Source organism: Crocodylus siamensis, chromosome 5, assembly GCF_052110815.1.
Source record: "Crocodylus siamensis isolate JL-2025a chromosome 5, ASM5211081v1, whole genome shotgun sequence".
In the NCBI taxonomy this organism is placed as follows: domain Eukaryota; kingdom Metazoa; phylum Chordata; order Crocodylia; family Crocodylidae; genus Crocodylus; species Crocodylus siamensis.
In genome coordinates this window covers 177,956,022-177,974,474 of record NC_143399.1, presented here as the reverse complement: position 1 = coordinate 177,974,474, position 18,453 = coordinate 177,956,022, and the positions used below count along the sequence as shown (strand labels likewise).

The 18,453-nt window shown below is 42.9% G+C and overlaps 1 protein-coding gene across 2 annotated transcripts in view; it reads right to left on the bottom strand.

The window, feature by feature from the left end:
- Positions 1-18,453, bottom strand: part of PLXDC2 (plexin domain containing 2) — a 489,434-nt gene that overhangs the window by 189,762 nt on the left and 281,219 nt on the right. For both annotated transcript variants that reach the window (XM_090047262.1, XM_090047263.1), the window contains one exon: positions 12,737-12,806. In XM_090047262.1, the coding sequence (XP_089903388.1) occupies positions 12,737-12,806 (70 nt within the window). The remainder of the gene's footprint in view (positions 1-12,736; positions 12,807-18,453) is intronic.

Here is an 18,453-nt window from a genome sequence, read left to right as displayed (position 1 = left end):
TTGATGAGAAAATAAGCCCAGAAATATGAGGTACAACCTCTGAAATTTTTTCCTTCCTATTTCATTTTATAACACAAGGCATTCTTATTAAACACCTAAAATCCTATACTTCTTTGATTCCTGCTAATTTCTAATTCCCCATGACATTCTGTGGCAGTGAACTCTAGCCTCACCATGTGAGCAAATAGTTATTTTTAAAGGGTCAGTACGATAGTCCATTAAAACATCAAAGTATGTCTATGCATGTATTAAGTATACTTCTTGGTGTACTGTGATAGCGACTTAATTTTCTTTTAAAGTCTACTGCTTAACTATTTTAACTACAGTATTGCATTTTCAAATAAATTGATTCTGAAGAAGGTTTCTTGATCACATAATAATACAATACAGAACATGCTTTTTTATTGTCAGGTAGCTGTTCTGGAAATACAGTGGAAATAAAGTTCTCTCCCTGGTTTAGATCCACTAGCTGCCTTTCTTTTGGCTGAAGTCCTTTATTTGTAGAATTCAGTTTCACAGTACTATCTCTGTGCCTCGGACAGAACAGACTACCATCACTTCATAACCCTCGGGCTAGCAAGATGTGATTATCAGAAACCTCACTGAAATCTGTTAATAAACATAAGACATGGGGCAAATATAAAATCACCAGAGGTTGCATTTCCTGTACCCCTTGTAACTGTGTTAAAGATGCAGCAATGGATACCACCTCAGAGAAGTGCTCAGTTATTGGTCAGGTCCAGTAAGAGAAAAAGAGCCTACTAGGGACTGGACACTAGCTAACACAAGTCTGCACTTGGCAATGAAGAAAAAAGCAAGACATACAGCAAAGCAAGTGACGGAAAGTCACTGGTCAGCAGGTATGGAAACTTAATGTAACCATATATAAAAGGAACAGTTTGCCCCATGTTGGGTAGGATCTGAAACCACAAAGCCACAAACCAAAAAATCACCCCAATAACTTCTCTTGCCAGTCCTGGGAGTATGGGAAGAATGGAGGAGACAAGCTGGGCTGCAAAGCATAGCTCTAGTCCCCACATCTATCTGCCTGCACAGACCATGCAGCTAGGAACATGGAAGGGCAGCAACAGTAGCAGTTTCTGAACTGGGTAGGCAGAGGACATCAGATAGTGGAAGGAGAACATTTACCTCCTTACATAGAGACTAGGTGATTCACAGCATCTTTAATGGGCTCTCACAGCACTCCAGTTGATAATCAGTGTGCTAATAATAAAACATACCAACCATTTTGCCTCCTAGTCATGAATTAAGTAACTTCGTTGATGCAGAAGTGAAAGACAATAGCACATAGAATCCCGAACCAGTGTTATCATTTCTGTGCTTCCTTGTTGAGGCAAACACAATAATCTCTCATCAAGACCAGCTGGAACTGGCAACTGATTTAGTCCCATCTGCTAAACTAACAAGTGAGATCTATGCAAAGCCTTTACTAGCAAATCCTGAAATGGTAGTTTACCTCAGATCTATCTTCCACCTATGCAAAAATAGTGAAAGCTGTTGTGTAGAAAGAGTACAGACATTTAACTATGACAGATTTAAACCACAGCATACTCGGAGTGTATTTAATGGCTTGGAGGTAAAAATCAGTCTGCAGTGTTGTCGTTAACATTATTAACCACGTTCAGGTGTTCAGGAAGTAGACATCCATCAAGCAGGATTCCTGTACATATTAACATTGTCTTTCCTCCAATCTCAGGATAAATGCTGTAGTTTTTCCACAATCACTAAGAAAGGAAGCCATAGGACACTGTTGAATGCCGAGTAGGAGTTTGGCTACTGTGTAAGAACATCTCAGGTCTCTACCATTTCCATCATAAGGGTTAGTAATGGAGTTGCACCACTGGTAACAATCTGCAATTGTAGCCAAAGCCTAGGAGCAGTAGGGATTATGACAGGAATGACTCATCCTTTTCCTGATGAAACACTAGTAAGATCATAGGTAGGGACCTACTTAATTCATGGTGGCTGCCTGCCAATTTCGCAGGCAAAAAGAGGGACTCTGTCAGTCATTTTGTAGGGCCCCTGAGCCAATCAGAGGCATGGGGGCCCAGTGAACCCACCCCTCACTGCTGATTGCCTACAAGCGCTGCCTGTCATGTGTCCCTGCCACTCACCACTGCTTGGCTGCAAGGGCAGTCTGTCACGCAACCCCACCCCTTACTACCAATTGGAGAGGGTTTGGGCCACATGACAGGCTGCCCTCACAGCCAAAATCAGTGGTTAGGGGCACCAGCCATCTTACTGGCAGCTCTTAGAGTGGGCAGCCCTTCCCTCTCTTCTTCCCCACCTGGGTGGGGAACCTGCTCTTCTAAAATTGTCCAATCAGCTTTTGTAGATTTCTAGGGATGGAGATTTCACAACTTCTTTAGGTAGCCTGTTCCAAGGATTGACCAACCCCACTGTCAGAAAGTTCTTCCTGAACTCCAACCTAAATTTCCCCGGCTGAAGCTTGAGACCATTACTCCTAGTCTTGTTCCCTACAGCCAGAGGGAAGACCTGTCTCCATCCTGTCTATAACTTCCTATCAGGTATGCAAAGACTATTACCAAATCCCTCCGTTTTTTCTTCCAAGACTCTTCCCAGGGGGAGATCTCTTCCCAGACCCTAGTTCTTCCAGCCTTTCCTCACAGGTATTGCATTCTAGGCCCCTAATCATTTTTGCTGCTCTGCACTATATTCTTTTCAATATGTCCACAACCTTCTTGAATTGTGGATTCCAAAACTGGACATAGGACTCCAGGTGAGGCCTCCCCAGTGCTGAACAGAGTGGAAGAGTCACTTCCCTTGATTTGTAAATGACACACCTGTTAATTCAACCCAGTCTACTTCTTTGCAACAAAGACACGCTGTTGGCTTATACTCAGCTTATGGTCTACTGGATGCCAGGTCCTTCTCTGAAGTACTGCAGCCTAACCAGTCATTTTTCAGTTTGTACTTGCACATACAATTATTCCACCCCAAAGGCAGGGCTTTGCACATGTCCTTGCTGAATCTCCCCTGACATAATGAAAACATGGGCCACTATCAATCAGTCATTCTGGATCCTATTCCCACCCTTCAGTCTCTCTGCAACTCCACCCAACTTGGCGTCATCCATGAATTTGCTAAATATGCACCCAAACCCATTTTCCAAATAATTCATGAAGATATTTAACAATACCAAACCCAGGACAGACCCCTGAGGAACCCCATTTGATACCTCCTCCCATTAGGAGCCATTAACGATTACTTGCTGAGTATGATGATCCAGCCAATTATGTATCTACCTTACAAACTAGATGAAAGTATTGTATTTTCCTAGCTTGTTAATAAGAATAATAATGTTGTGAGACCAGGTTGTCACAGGAGCACTTGGGTGCCCTGTTCCTATGTAGGAATAAGGGCTGCTGAAGCTCCTTGAGACAGCACAGGTGTTGGTTGCCGGAGCAGCCAGGCTGGTCACATGACCAGAAGGGGGCAGGGCTGGGCCTTTATAAACAGCCCAGGCCAAAGCCTAGCAGTAGTTCCCTTCTGGCAGCCTGAGGTGCACGAGCTCTGTGGGAGAGCCAAGCAGAGCAGAGACGAGTGGTGCAGCCTGAGCACAAGGGGCTGCATCATGGCGAGGGTGGAGAGAACCCTGACGGGGAGGCCTTTGCAAGAGAGCCAGGTGGGCCTAGATCCTATATTATAGCCAGGAGGCTTATTGTTGTGTTGCAGCCGATTGGCTTATGGTTGTTTAGTTATTGTTATAACGGAGGACCGGGTGAGGCTGTAGGGGTGGAGGAGGCCTCATCAGGAGCTCCCCAGGGAGGTGGGGTGCTCCCAGTGCCAGAGAGGGGTGCTGTATTGCGGGGCGTCTAGACCCCAGCCCCAGAAGGGGAGAACAGATTGAGGAGCCCAGGGAGGGCACGTTTAGTGAGAGGAAGCCCAGCATGGGCATAGGTAGAAGCCCTAGTGGGGCAGGACCCAGAGAAAGGGGTCAAGGGGGCCAGGTAAGGCTAGGGCCACCTGAGCCCCAATTAGAAAGAGTCCCTGAGGGGCTCCACAGTGGTGGGGACCCAGGTGCCCACAAGGGCACCGTAGTAGGGGTGTACTACCCCAGCCCTGACAAGGTGCACAGCGCTGGTGAGGGCACTGTGGTTTGGGGTGCAATACCCCAGCCCTGAGAAGGGGCAAAGAGAATTTTGAGGGCCAGGCATGGCTAAGGTCACCTGAGCTCCACTTGCAAGGAGTACCTGAAAGCAGCCCAAGGGGCTCGTGTTAGGCCCAAGTGGGGGGGCACACAGGAAGAGAAGCCCAGGGTAGGGTACTACTATAGAGAAGAGCCCGGAGAGGGCGAGTCTGTGGAGGGACAGGCCCCAGTGGGGGCACTGTCTGCATGTGGAGAGGCCCCAGGAGGGGGGCGGATATAATTAATAGGCCCGAGTGGGCTAGCGGATAGAGGGGCGCCAGTTGCGTGACAAGCCCAGGGGCACCAGTGAAGGGGCGCATACAAGAAACTGACCAGATAACGTCTGGTACATCTGCGAGGCTTGGGGCATGCTAAAAGGGGAGGTTGGAGGCACGTATAGCCCATAAGGCTGGGGTGCACCAGATTAGTACATCCAGGATAGGGGACAGGATATACTTAGCAGTGTGTCAAAGGGGACAATAAGGCAGCCTCCATTATAAAACTATATAACACCAAGACGTGGCGGGGGAGAGAGAGGGTGCTGAATCGCCTACTTGGCACGGTAGGGGGTGCTAGAGAGATCACGGCCGCTCCTAGGTCCCCGTGCCGTGACACAGGTCAAAAGCCTTACTAAAGTCAAGGTATATCACATCCACTGTTCTCCATGTATCCATAGAGTGTGTCACCTTATCACAGAGGGAAATCATGTTGGTCAGGCAGGACTTGCTCTTTGTCAATCCATGCTGGCTCTCCTGATTACCTTATTCTTTTTTACCTTATTCTTCACAACAGATTCCTTAAGGACCTGCTCAATGATTTTTCCAGGTACTGAGGTCAAATTCACTGGTCTGTAGTTTCTCCTTCCCTTTCTTAAAGATGAATACTATATTTGTCTTTTTACAGCCATCCAGTACCTCATCTGACCCCCTGAGTTCTCAAAGAGGAGCCAGTGGCTCTGAAATTACCTCAGTCAATTCCTTCAGTACCTTGGGTATATCCCATCTGGCCCTGCCTACTTGAAAGCATCTAGCTTCATGAATCTCTTAAGAGTTGCAGGAGAGTGGAGTGAGAAGGTGACATACTGTTACTCATCTTTACCAAGGCAATATTTTAAAGACTGGTACTGATTACCATGACAAAGGGCCATCTCAAGGCCGGTCCAATCGCTGGCCTGCCCACCTATCTAGGGAAGTCCACCCACCTGACTCTCGTGCCACGCATTTTCTGGAACTTAATAGTTGTTCACAGGCAGGAGGCTGCCCATTTACTGCCCCCCCCATGCCAAGGGTGTACTACATAGCTCCAAACCATCCCTACACTGTGTCCCATGCCTCACAGTTGGCATCTGATCAGCTGAGTCCTTTCCAGGGCCAAACTCTGCCCCTATGCTGGGCCTCTTTCATAACCCATAACTGGGTCCCATTCACACTGCAGCTTTTACTGGCTTATACACATTCTCACCCCACCACAATCCACATGCACTCTACCCTACTCTATATGGCCCTTCAGGCTTCTTGTCCCTATTCCATACAGCCCTTCAGGCTTCCTCACTCTTGGTCCTGGCCCCTAACAGACCTTCAGGCCACCAAATTCAGGCCCTACACTGTGACATAAGTCATCAGGCCTACTGTCCAAAATTCTGGGCAGACTCCAGCCCCGGCCATCTCTGGCCTCAGGTGTCCAAAACTCAGCCTATCGCCCAGTCAAGCCTTAGGTGTCTGTCGACATGCTTGGACCCCAAACCTGTCCCTTTTACGGGGTAAGGCAACAGGTCACAGGGGCTGAGGCTTTCCAGCACCCTATATTCACCGTTCACCAGGGAGGCATAGGTGTGGCATTTCCTGAAGACTGCCTCTTCACAGGCAGCCCCACCACACCATTCAACCACAGCAAGGAGTAGTTTCAGGTCTTACCTAGGACCAGGAACCTCCTTCATCCTGAGCTCTAGATGTTCTGGGAGCTGCAGTCTGTAGGCTGAGTTATGTTCCTCTGCCTCCCTAGATGCAAGTGGGCTTATACTGAGGCTGCCCAGCCCTCCACCAGTTCAGTCATGTAACTGGGCCAAACCACACCTGCTGACAACTCAGAGCCTGCCTAAAACCTCATAAAGTGGCAGGCACAACCTGTGCTCTGCTATAACTACATTTCATTAATCTGCACCTAGTTTTAAGGGCCAAAAAACATGGTGGCAGTAAAGACAGTTAGCTGTACATTAATATCAATACCTAGAAAAAAAAAAAAAGGACAGTTTTGTTAAAGACAGCTCTAGTTTAACTGACACAATATTGCTTGAATCTACTGACTGCAATTTTACTGTAATTTAAATCAAGTTGTCAACACTGGAGAGAAAAGCAAAGTCATCATTCAGTAGTCCATCATGTTTATTACCACCATGAAGGAGTATACAACATAGCGTATCCAATTATCTCTATACTTTTCTTTAAAATCCTGTTCTTCAAATGTGCAAAAACATCATTTTGCCAGTAATACAATAATTAGTTAATAGGTGGCCCACAAGTGGATTATCTAGACCAAACTTCCTGAAGTGCTTTTTCTTATCTGAATGCTTATTCATACATTCTTTGCTCTACCTTTTTCCCTCTGATTGCTCTACTCTACTTTAGTTCTCTGTCACTTCATAGTCTTATACTTCATGACAAACTGCATGCAGTGCTGCATAAAATTCTGTAGCTTGTAAAGCAGTGATTCTCAATCAGGATGCCAGGGCACCTAGGAGTCCTGCAAGATACTTTAAAGGGTGCCAAGAGATGTTGGGAAATAAGCCGGGTGTGAGGAGATATGCACAGGTTCAGGCTTGTTCCTGCCTGGCCATTTTTCTGTGCCCATTATCTGGACTCTCTGCAAGGAGGGAAGCACTGTAATAAATGAGTTTTTGAAGTGGGATACTGCTCAATGTACAAAATATTATGAAGGAGTATCTTGAGTCTAAATCAGGGTGGAAAAAAAAATTATTCATTTGTTTAAAAAAAATAAAAACATGGACTTTATTTAAAATCAGATTTTTTATTTAATTATATTTTGTATTTGTTAAAATGCTTTAAAAATAAATGTATATTAAAATAGTTTAAATTTAAGATATGTTAAAGCTCAAAGATATCATCATGGAATAGGGATTATAATTCCTAATTATATACACTATTTGAAACAATATATTCATGTAATCTTTTCAGAAGGTTTATAAATAGGTCACAACTATGACCTATGAACTATAACAGGGGCCCAATCTTATGGGGTTCCCAGAGGCTCCTGTAAAGATTAGTAAAGATGAAAGAAAACCACTCTACCCAACAGAACTCGGTGCTCAGTCTAGAAAAGGGGTGGACAAAATATGGCCCGCAGGCCACATCTGGCCCACCAGTTGATTGGATCCGGCCAACAGGCAGGCACCCACCAATTCATTCTAACCAGCCTTGCCCACAGCTGCCCCTGCTGCGCTGTGCCTGGGGCTGAGTCCTGCCTGAGGCAGAGTGTGCTCGGCTTCCAGCCTCCCCTACCGGTAGGAACAGCTTTGGGCAGCAGGTAGGGAGGAGAAGCTGCAGCTTTGAAGGGAGTGGGGCTCTGCCCGCAACTCACTCTGATCTTGCTTATGCAGGGCAAGGGAGTGTGTGTGGATGCAGGGGTGGGGTGGAGTGGGTCATGAAGGAGCTTGGATGCTCACAATGTCCTGACAGGCAGACAGGAAGGGAGAACAGCAGCAGGAGCAGCATGCACTTGGTGCAGCCCCCCTGGGTAGGCAGGTGAGAGAGAAGCAACAGCAGCAGAAGTCAGTGCAGGCTTGGCTGCAGCCCTGCCACAGAGGTGTGGGACTGAGACTAAAAGAACCAGACTCAGCTCCCTGCCCCCCATCCCCTCACAGGGGCTTCTGTTGCTGCTGGCAGCAGCAGCTGCTGCTTTCTTGCCCTTTGCAGCACACTGCAAGCCATGCAGGCAGCACTGATCCCCTTCCCTGTCTCCCAACCTGTAGATGGGCTTGGATCAACCATATTGCAAAGAGCAGGTGGGGAGGGGATCCCCCACACGTGCACACCCAACCCACCCACACATTTCATTCCCTTCCATGCCCACACACCCCACCAACGCCCACAGATACCCCAACACACCCCACACCTCAAACACACACACACCTCCCCACACATGCATTCATGCCCCCTCACACACCCTACCCCCTCATCGTACTTGCATACACAGCCAAGAGTCCCATACACATCTTTGTGATACCCCAAACACACCCACATGCATGCACCCAGAAGTCCCACACATCAACCACACCCACCCATAATACCCCCCACCCCCCACTCCTCCTATGCCTCCACACTGCACCTGCACCATACCCCTTATCCCTCCACACACAATATACAAGCAAACTGCCCCCAACCCCAAAAGGAGTACTTTCTAGGCAAGGGGAAAGACTCCTAGTAGCAAAGGTCAGGGGTTAGGGGGCAGGACTTCCAGTCACAAGATGGTGGCCAGGGGGTGGGGCACCTGCCAAGAGGAAGGGCTACCCTTGCGGCCCTCAATGCCTCACCAGAACTCATTAAGCGGCCCTCCACCCGAAATAATTGCCTGCCTCTAATCTAGAAGATCATCTCTGTGATGCTCAGTTTCAGTTCTCAAACTGGATTTGTCTCTAGAGACCATAGGCAGACAAGGTTCTTTGGGTAGATGTCATATCTTTTATTAGATCAACTAAATAGTTGAAAAACTTTGCAAGCTTTCAGGCACAAACACCCTTTTTCAGGCATACGGAAAGTCTGATGTCTCCAGATATAACATGCTTGTTAACAGCAATATATGGAGATGAGAGAAAACAGCTGTGATTACCCACCCATCAGCCCTACTGTCACTCTGCAAGTTTGTGTACATACAGTCAAGCACTTAACTTCTTGAAACTTTGCATTTTAGAGTAAGTGAATAAGGGATATCAAATAACAAGAATGCACTTTTTATAGAAAGCAATGACTAAATCAAGGCTTCCTGGCTAGTGGTTTAAATCATGATTTAAATTGATTTGATTTAAATCAAATCCACCCTGAGTCTAATGAAGGGTTTCTTCCTAAAAAAGGTTAAGAACCACTGTTGTAGAGCTAACCCAACCCTAACTCTGTATTAATGTGACAAATTTTATTCAACAGTCATTTTAAATAGTTATTTCTAAAAATAACTTTCATGTGTCAGGGGGAATCTGGGATCTATATCTGAAGATATAAATATAAAGATATATATTACTCAAGAAAAAAAAAAATCACTTTCACTGGAAGTTTTCCTGAATACCTCCTTCATTTTTGGTTACCGGGACTAGGAGGAACATTTACAGGACAGTAAAAAGTTGAAGGTGGGAGAAGCACATCTTCCTCAAGTGTCCACAAGAGTTGCTCCATGACAGAAGGATGATGGCCAAGAATCTGTGATCCCACAACAAGGATAATGAAGGAGTTAGGATATAGAATTGACTGGGGAGTAGCACCACACTAGCAGCCTCAAAGCCTGCAGAGAATTCATTCTATCCCAGATTCTAAAAAAACCCAGTGGATATAGACAACTTACTTAGATTTCATACTGGGGTAAGGATTAACATCAATGGGAGTAATATAGTGGATTCAGCACCTTCCCTGGCACTGAAATAAAAAATACTAAGTGGAAATAGAAAACAGAGAAATCCATGCAGATATTCAACATGAGCAAACAGCTTTTGGTCCTGCTCCTCATCTCATTTCTGTTGATAAGGAACAGACAACTCTGCTAAGCAAGATCAGATTGCTTATCTGTATAATTTTTTATGTCCTTGAAAGCAGAAGAAAAACAAACACCAGCCCCTACTCATTCTTCTCGCCTCCCATGCCAACATACACTCCAAAAGGTATGCCTCAAAGCACATAAGCTGGAGTGTTTTAGTTCTTAGACAAGAAGTACTGTGAATGACCTACTATATCAAACAACTATCACTCCCATAGACACTTGCAACAGTCTCTTCCTTCCCTTTTTTACAATCTTGCCAGAGTCAAGAAAAAGTTATTATTTGAAGATATTGAAATATGATAACTGACTTTGTAACAACATTGGTCAAATATCATTAAGTTGCCAAATAATATTGTAATATTAATTGAAAACCTGTTTAAACAAAGTCAACAGAAGCAGCTATAGAGAACGAGGAAATAGTGAAGAATGCCACAAAACAAGTACATTTAAAAGGGATTAAACCAAGCATTCCCTCTGCCCGCCCCTAACAGCAAGCAAACATCATGGCAGGGAAAAATTCTTAACTGAACTCCAGTGCTCACCACATATATCCAATGAGCTAAAGATTTCTGACTTTTAACAAGGATCTTCCTTCTGGCTTTCTAAGAATAGGATGATCTTTCTCAGGCTGATTACAAGCTTGGGCAACAGCTACAAATATTCAGAGTTGACATATGTTCCCAAGTTGAGTGGTATGTTCTATGGTTTGTGTTCTAAGGGAAGTCAGGACTGGGCTCTAGGGTTGTGCACAGTAACTAATGAATTGAGAAGTTCAGCATGGTTACATCTTGCATTATGGGTGGATCTAGGATTTTGAAAAGTGGGGTACTGGTGGGGTGGGGTGTCATCACATATAAACACGCTACTCATTTCTCTCTAGCTGATAAGAAAGTAAAAGCTGTACTAATGTGCTAAGGGGCCAGAGCAATGCCATATTTTCCCATATACAAGACAACCCTGAATGCAAAACAACCCCCAATAATTCAATTCTACACGTGGACAATTTATAAATTTATTATAATTTCCCCATGTGAAGAATCTAATTATTTGAGAATCATCTTAAACATGTCCCCTCCCACTACTGCAGCTGGTGGGAGGAGAAGTGATGGGGAGCAGTAATGGGTCAGGCAGTGAGGGGCAAGTGAAAGGAGGAAGGCAGTGTGGAGGTGTTGGGGGCAGACAGTGGAGAGGCAGACAGCTTGCTCTCTGCTATCTCCCTCCCTCACTGACCCCCATATTGTGCCTCCCCTCTCTCCTGCAGCCTCAGGCCATCCTGATTCCCCCTTCCACTCTGCTTCTGCCCCTGGCAAACTCAGGTCCCTGGCCCCCCTACCCCAGCCCCTTACCTTTGTTCCATGCCAGCAGGCTCCGTCCTTGGAGCATGGCTCCAGCCTGGCTTCATAGCAGCGGCCCAGAGCTGGCATTGCTGCTACAAGGCCAGGCTGGAGCTATGCTTCATGCCTCGGGCTGTGTAGGGATGGAGCCTGTTGGCATGGAACAAAGGTAAGGAGGAGTGTGGCAGAGTGGGAGAGAGGGAAAAGCAGGATGGGGAGGAGACTGGGGGCTGTGCGGGAGGAATGGTGGGGTGTGCAGAGGCAGTGGGGGTGGAGACGGAGTGGGGCTGAAGCCACAGCAGCTGCCTACATACCTTTTTCCTCCCACTCCCTGCTGCCTTGTTCTCAATTGTAAAGCAGGGCGATTTTACCCCCCCCATGTTAAAAGGGGTGAAAACCTCATCTTCTAACTGAGTAAATACAGTATTTTTCAGTTCAAGATTGAGGGAAAAACAAATATAACTTCACTGGAGTGTGCATTCATTTGCTATATCATCTCTTTTGTATAGAAAAGTACAACAAACTAGGCAAAATTATAATAAAAAACTTGTTGTTTCTTTAGTTCTGTGGTCATTAGAATTAAATGGGTAAATCTTTAAAAATCCAGCCTTCTTGAGCATTTTGATAGTGCATCCAATGCTTCACTGACTTATTTCCACACCCAAGTTGAAGATAAAAAGTTTCCACACCTGAATTAATGCTTTTACTGGAGATAAAAACCAGTCTGAAGGGTTATGAAATAGGAGCTATATAGAAGAGAATAGATAGCAGAACTGCAGAAAAAGGATTCCTTGACTAATGGAACATCAAGACCATTAATGACCAAGACCTTGTGTAGCCTACATGTGGCCTACACCTTGTGAACCAGAACCTGAACCCTGAACCCGCAGCATGTTCTGCAAGTATACTAGGAGCTCTTAAAAAACAAAACAAAACAAAAAACAATGTTCAGTCTGGAAGGTGACTGATTATTCCTCATCCATTGTGATAAACCTTGCACAATGAAAATAGGGCAGTCAGATTTGTCAGACGCTTGTTGACAAAACTGTACTACACTGCCTTACCACAACTTCTCCAGATGGTGAACCCCCACTCCCCTACAATTAAAAACAAAAAAAAAAAAGTCACATAATTCCTCTCCTGCTCTGGTTTTTCTCCCTCTGTAGCTACAGCCCAATCTCCACAACTATTGCTACTGTTCCAGCTCAGAAGGAAACAAAAAAGGAAACCAGAAGAATACCTAAACAGAAAACTGTAAATGCTATTTGTTTCTTTGCTGAAAAGTTTTTATATCAGTTTTATTAAAAGTGGCTGGAGGTTTTTAACCACAACACTTTATGTACAATGCAACATTTTCTAAATAAGTTCTAGAGTCTCTCTCTTGACATATGAAAGAAAAAAAAAAGGACATCTGAAACAGCTTCAAAAAACTCTTGAAAAATTACTCACAGTAAATGGGTAGAAAGCCACTTACCCCCAGTTGCCACAGTAATTTCACGCAGGAAATGGCCATAAAATGGAAAATCGAAGGACAGATTCACTCTCTGTAAGGAAGAGCACCGGAAAAGCAAATCAATGAAGTGTAGAATTGTGACACAAAAAATGAAGAGCTATCTACTTCATAAGGTGATTTGCCCATTGACTGCTGCCTTCAATGTTTGTTTTTGTTTGGTCTTTTACTTAAGATAAGAAATGCTATTCTGGGTCAGACCAATGGTCTATCTAACCCAATATCCTGCCTCTGACAGTGGCAAGTATTATATACCAATTTAGATATTTTCTCTCAAGAGCATGTCTCAAAGGATCCATCTTCTGTCATTCACTCCCTGGCACTTAATTTTCATTGGTTTAGGAATCTCAGAGGAAACAACCCTGACTGCTTTATTCAACAACTCCCAATGGGCCTGATCTCCCGAATGCAATACCTTTTTGAACCTGGCTAAACTATCCATATGTGTAACTTCCTCCTCTTGTTTAACTCCCCTGTTAATTTTAATAGGTCCTGCCTAGTTCTTTATTTTGGGAGCTGGTGAAAAACAGTTTCCTATTCACTTTATCCCTGCCCGTCATGATTTTATAAACCTCAATCATATATATCCCTCCTCAATCTTCCTTTCCAAACTGAAGTCCTAGCCTTTTTAGTCTCTCCTGCACTCCTGATCATGTGTGCTGTCCTTCTCTGTACCTTTTCTAGTTCTACTTCATTCTTTTCTGAGATATGGAGAAAAAAACTGCATACAGTATTTAAGATGTGGGCACACCATGCATTTATACAGTGGCATATTCTTAATGATGCCCAACAAGCTACTAGATTTTTTGGTTGCTGCTGCACACTTTAGAGAAAAAGTGTCTTTGGTGAGAGACCTTGTCAAAATCTTTTGAAAAAATCCAAATAATCCCAGTGATTTACAGTTTGTTAATTTATTAATTAGTTGTAAAACCACCTTTATTGTTACTTCAATTTGATTTAATCCTTTTAAAAATAATTGATTCACTGTAGGAATCTCCCCAGCAATAGGAAAGATGAATGCAAGTAATTAATTTGGCTTTCCTGCTGTGGCATTCTTGAATACCCCTTCTACACTGTTGTGATCCAATGACCCCATCCACTCTCTCTCTGACTTTCCAATTCCGAGGGCCCCTCAGACATTCATGTAAAGGTGATGGGATCCAATGTGCGATCCATACAACCATGTCTCCTGCAATACATCACATGCATGGCAGGAGTCCTGACTGTGGAGTCCAGCATCAGAACCAGTCATGCCTTACTGGTGGCGCAAGGGGTGGGGCCCGAGATCACAATCACAGCGAGTATCAAGTCCCTGGAGCTGCAAGTCCAGCTGCTGATGGGATTCACAGCCATGGCAATGTGCCCATGCACTGCCATGGCTGGGAACCCCACAGCTGACAGGACTCCCGGTCACGGTGGCTCCCCACACATTATCATGGCTGCCTCAGCTTGGAGTCCCAGCAGATGCAGGATTTGCACTGTGGTACTTTGCAGGGTGCTCTCATGACTGGGATCACTGTTTTCTTGAACAACTAGTCCTGGAACCCACACGTTCAAACTGAAATAAACTGGACAGAAACCAGCGATAAAGTTGTTATACATTTTCCAACGCTAACTTTATACTTGGATAGACCTTTTTTGCCTTCCATTTTCTGAGCAAATCCTTTTTTGCCAGTGATAGCTTTAACTTTTTGAATCATGCAGGGGGGAGAGGTTTGTACTGCTTGGTACCCTTTATGATTTACAGTATACAATCTTCCTGAGCCTCTACTATGTTTTTTTAAGCATCTTGCAAATTGCCAATATGATTATTATTTTCTTGATGTTCCTTTTGAACTTTTTCCTAACTAGTTTCCTAATTTTTGTATAATTTCTCCTTCTGAAGTTAAATTTTAGTGTGATAGATTTTTCTTGGCTTAATCCCCTCCTATAAGAGGTTTCATGTGCTTATATTATATTCATTATTATAAGAACAATTCGCCTACATATACCTCCTGAATCAGGTCCTGTGTGTTACTCAGGTGTAAAATTAGACATGCTTCCTCTTGTGGGTTCCAGAAAACAGTCCGCTATTTTATCTAGAAATGTTCCTCTTTGCATCTCACTTCAATTAAGTATTTTTCCAGTTTATGTAAAAATAACTGAAGTCTTTTATTATTACAAACAGCCCCCAGACAGATAGTTCCATTTGACAATGAGTAGTCGAAGTGGCTTGGGTGAAATTTCCACTAAGTTGGAATTGACTTTCTTGAAGGAAAAAAAATGTAGCAAAGATAAAATGGTATCTGCATATTATCAAATGCACTGACGATATTTAAAATCAAGATATTTATTCTCGCAGGAGAGGATTGTATTATACATCTATCACAGATTTTTAATAACTTATTTGGCATGAAATTAATAATCACTGAAGATTTACAGTGACTTTAAATTAGATTTTCTTTCCTCTTAAATGCAAGGCATAATTTTGAAGAAATTTATTAGCACAGGGTTTTTTGTTTGTTTGTTTACAACTAATAACAAAAACCATTTTCATTTTGCTAATTGTACTAAGTTCTAATGGTCTTTTATGCTTATGCATGTGTCTAATATATAACTGAACAGAACAAATATGAGTTTAAACAAAGTTTTTTTCGATAAGCATTTTATTTTTTGACTAACAAGAATTAATGTATGCAATTTGTTTACAGTGTGTATATTTTCTATCAAATATTATTTTCAATTACATGGTTAACAGACCAATTTTTCTGAATGAACTTGTCTCAGAAGTGTGTTAAAGGATTCACAGTAAAATCATTACCTCCTCCAGAACTGAGGCAGAAAGAAATGCTCTGCAAACAAAAAGAGCACTAAAGTAAAACATTCTACACTTTAAATAGGAATTGTGATCCATGTAACCATTTCTTCTCTTTGTTTCTTTGCCTTTTCACAGACCTAAAAGTAGATATACCACTTTTGCTTAAAATTCACTAGAGTCAGTTCCAACCAGATCAAAAATGTATGTGTTCAGCTCATTCACAATACTTTTACAATATTAGACAGCTTTGACAAATAACGATACCCCCTCAGGAATCTAGCAGGCTTTTGAAGTACTGAACTAAAATTGCATATAATTTTAAAATCTGTGGTATGTAAAAGGCCTGATCCAGTGCCCTTTCAAGTCAATTATAAAGCTACCATTGACTTCAATTTTGCAGTGATCCACTACATTTTGAAACTGTAATAACTGTTCAATATAGGTGACCATTTAAATCTTGATATTGTAAAAAAAGGACCAAAGAAGTTTCTCAGGGCTGTTTTTGAAAAAAAAGGTGTATATTAAGGATAATCCCAGTGAAAGCCAATTCTCATTTTTCCTGCTGGAATGCTCAGATCAAATTTTGCTCTATTTAGCAGCTCTACAGGAGAGAGACTATGTATAACAGACAGGATGTGTGCTCACAAAGGAAATTCTGCGTGCACTAAAAGTCAGTTAGGAGATGCCTAACCTACCTATTCTGGCATTAAAATACAAATGGAATTTAATTTTAGTAGGAAAAAAAATGGTGAGGAGATATTTCAGATAGGAAGATATAGGCCATTTGATTCAAGTTTAGGAGAGAGAATAAAATAAAAAAAATAAATTAGTGGATTTTTTTCATGCTTCCAACACAATTCACTTAATAAAATTCACTAGCCACTGATAATATTGTTCAGAAGATCTACATACTTCATAGCACAATTACCTTGCTCCTTATCCCTAAAAACATGAGCAAGGCGGCCAACAGGAGACTTAAAAAGCTTTAGGAGTATACCAGCAGCACCAACTTACCTTTAGGTTAAACCAACATTTGGCCTAATACTTCATCTTCTTTTTCAGGATGGAGAAAAGATAAGAGCATAATTCTCAGCACTCCCATTATGAGACATACAGAAAATATAGACTGCCATTATGTCAGATACTGGTTTCGCAATTCATCAGTTTTAGCTACAGTCTCACTAAGCAGTACTGATGTAGGTCTTGCAATAGAGTCTCATAGATACAGCTGTTTTAATAGCTGTAAAACTTGATAGTGACATTGTCAATGACCACTGCCTCTTCTCTCATTACTATTTTTTCCTCATCAATTCTCCCAGGTTCTAATTTTCCAAAAGTTCTATTTTTCATAAAGAAATTAATGTAAAGAATTTTCTGCTACCCTATGGAACAAGAGGACCAAAGAGAACAACAAAATGCCTAAACCCTCAAATATCAGCACTAATTCATTATGAAATAATAAAGAGACCTGAGGCTAGACTATCTTGCATTCAAGAGCTTGTCTAACATTTTCCCCAATGACATAGTTGGTCCCAAAAAAGTCATCACCCTTTTTTTCCTCAAAATAATAAGAGCAATTTTAAAAAGGAGGACAAAAACAACATCAGAATATCTCAAATCAATAAATGGGGGGGATATAGAGAGACAAAATTATTCATTCACCAAAATAGATGGCAATTTTGAGATTTTCTTGCTGCAAATCTAAGGAAAATTAAATGACCAAATCATAGGTTTACAAGTTCTCCTTGAACTCCAAATAGTTTACAAGGGGATACAACAACATTCGACTTCTCGCACCCATTCAGAATCCCCAAATGATAAAAACCAATTGAACAGTAAGGTTTTGATAAAATCTGACTCCTAATATTTTGGATCCTTAGGAAATCCTCAGAATCTAAATTACTAAAGACTAAATCCACATTGGCAAATTAAGCATCTAACTGGGAACTCAGGTTGAATCAAAGTACCTAAATTTCAAGAAGCAATCCACAATATCACTTCTCCAGATGCTAAAAGATTTAGTAGGTACTTGAATTCATTTAAGGCCTAGGTATAAAATGCATCATCCCTAGGACTAGGGACAGAAGTTACATGTAAACCATTTTAAGTGATCAGAAATTGGCTTAACCTGTAACAGAACGTAAGTTCAGTGCACATAAACCAGTTTTAAAATAGCCAAAATTGGTTTAAGATAAACGTGGCTGAATGTAGTATCATACTTAACTGATTTGGGTCAAGCCGGTTTACATAACTTCTGTCCCAGACTCCTTCCTGATGTAAGTTAAATCAGTCCCCCAGTATCCCTGATGCTTTGCAGCTGGAGGGAGGGGCGGGGGGGGGGGGGGAGGAGCTGTGCTCACTGCTCCAGAGAGCTGGGCTGACCCCTCTCCCCTTGTCTCGAGTCTGGGCAGGGGTGGGGGCACGGCCAGGGGCATGGCCCCCTGAGGCAAAGGGAGCAGGGAGGTGGTTTATTCCCCAGCCTCCCTTACCAGGGGACTGTGACCCCTGGCACCCATTCCCCTCCTTCCCAATCTCATGGGGGGGGGGGTGGAAAACACAGGCAGAGCCAGTTGGCATGGTCACTGCCATCCACCTTCCTCAACAAAACTCATTATTGTCCAATTTCAACTAGACAGCTCATTTTAATATTATACAAATTTTATGGTTTTACTTATTTCCAAAAGCCACCATCCTGAAAAATAGGAAGATGCATAAAGCAATAAAATGGCATCAAATGCAAGTATAGGTCTGATTATTTTTATTCTCTGGATGCAAGATTGAATCTTAAAATAAGTATAATGAGTCTTCTGGATTTAACCCCTTGAACTAAAAGGATTGGTCCCAGAAAGAATTGAGAAGGTGATATTAAAAAGTACAATGAATT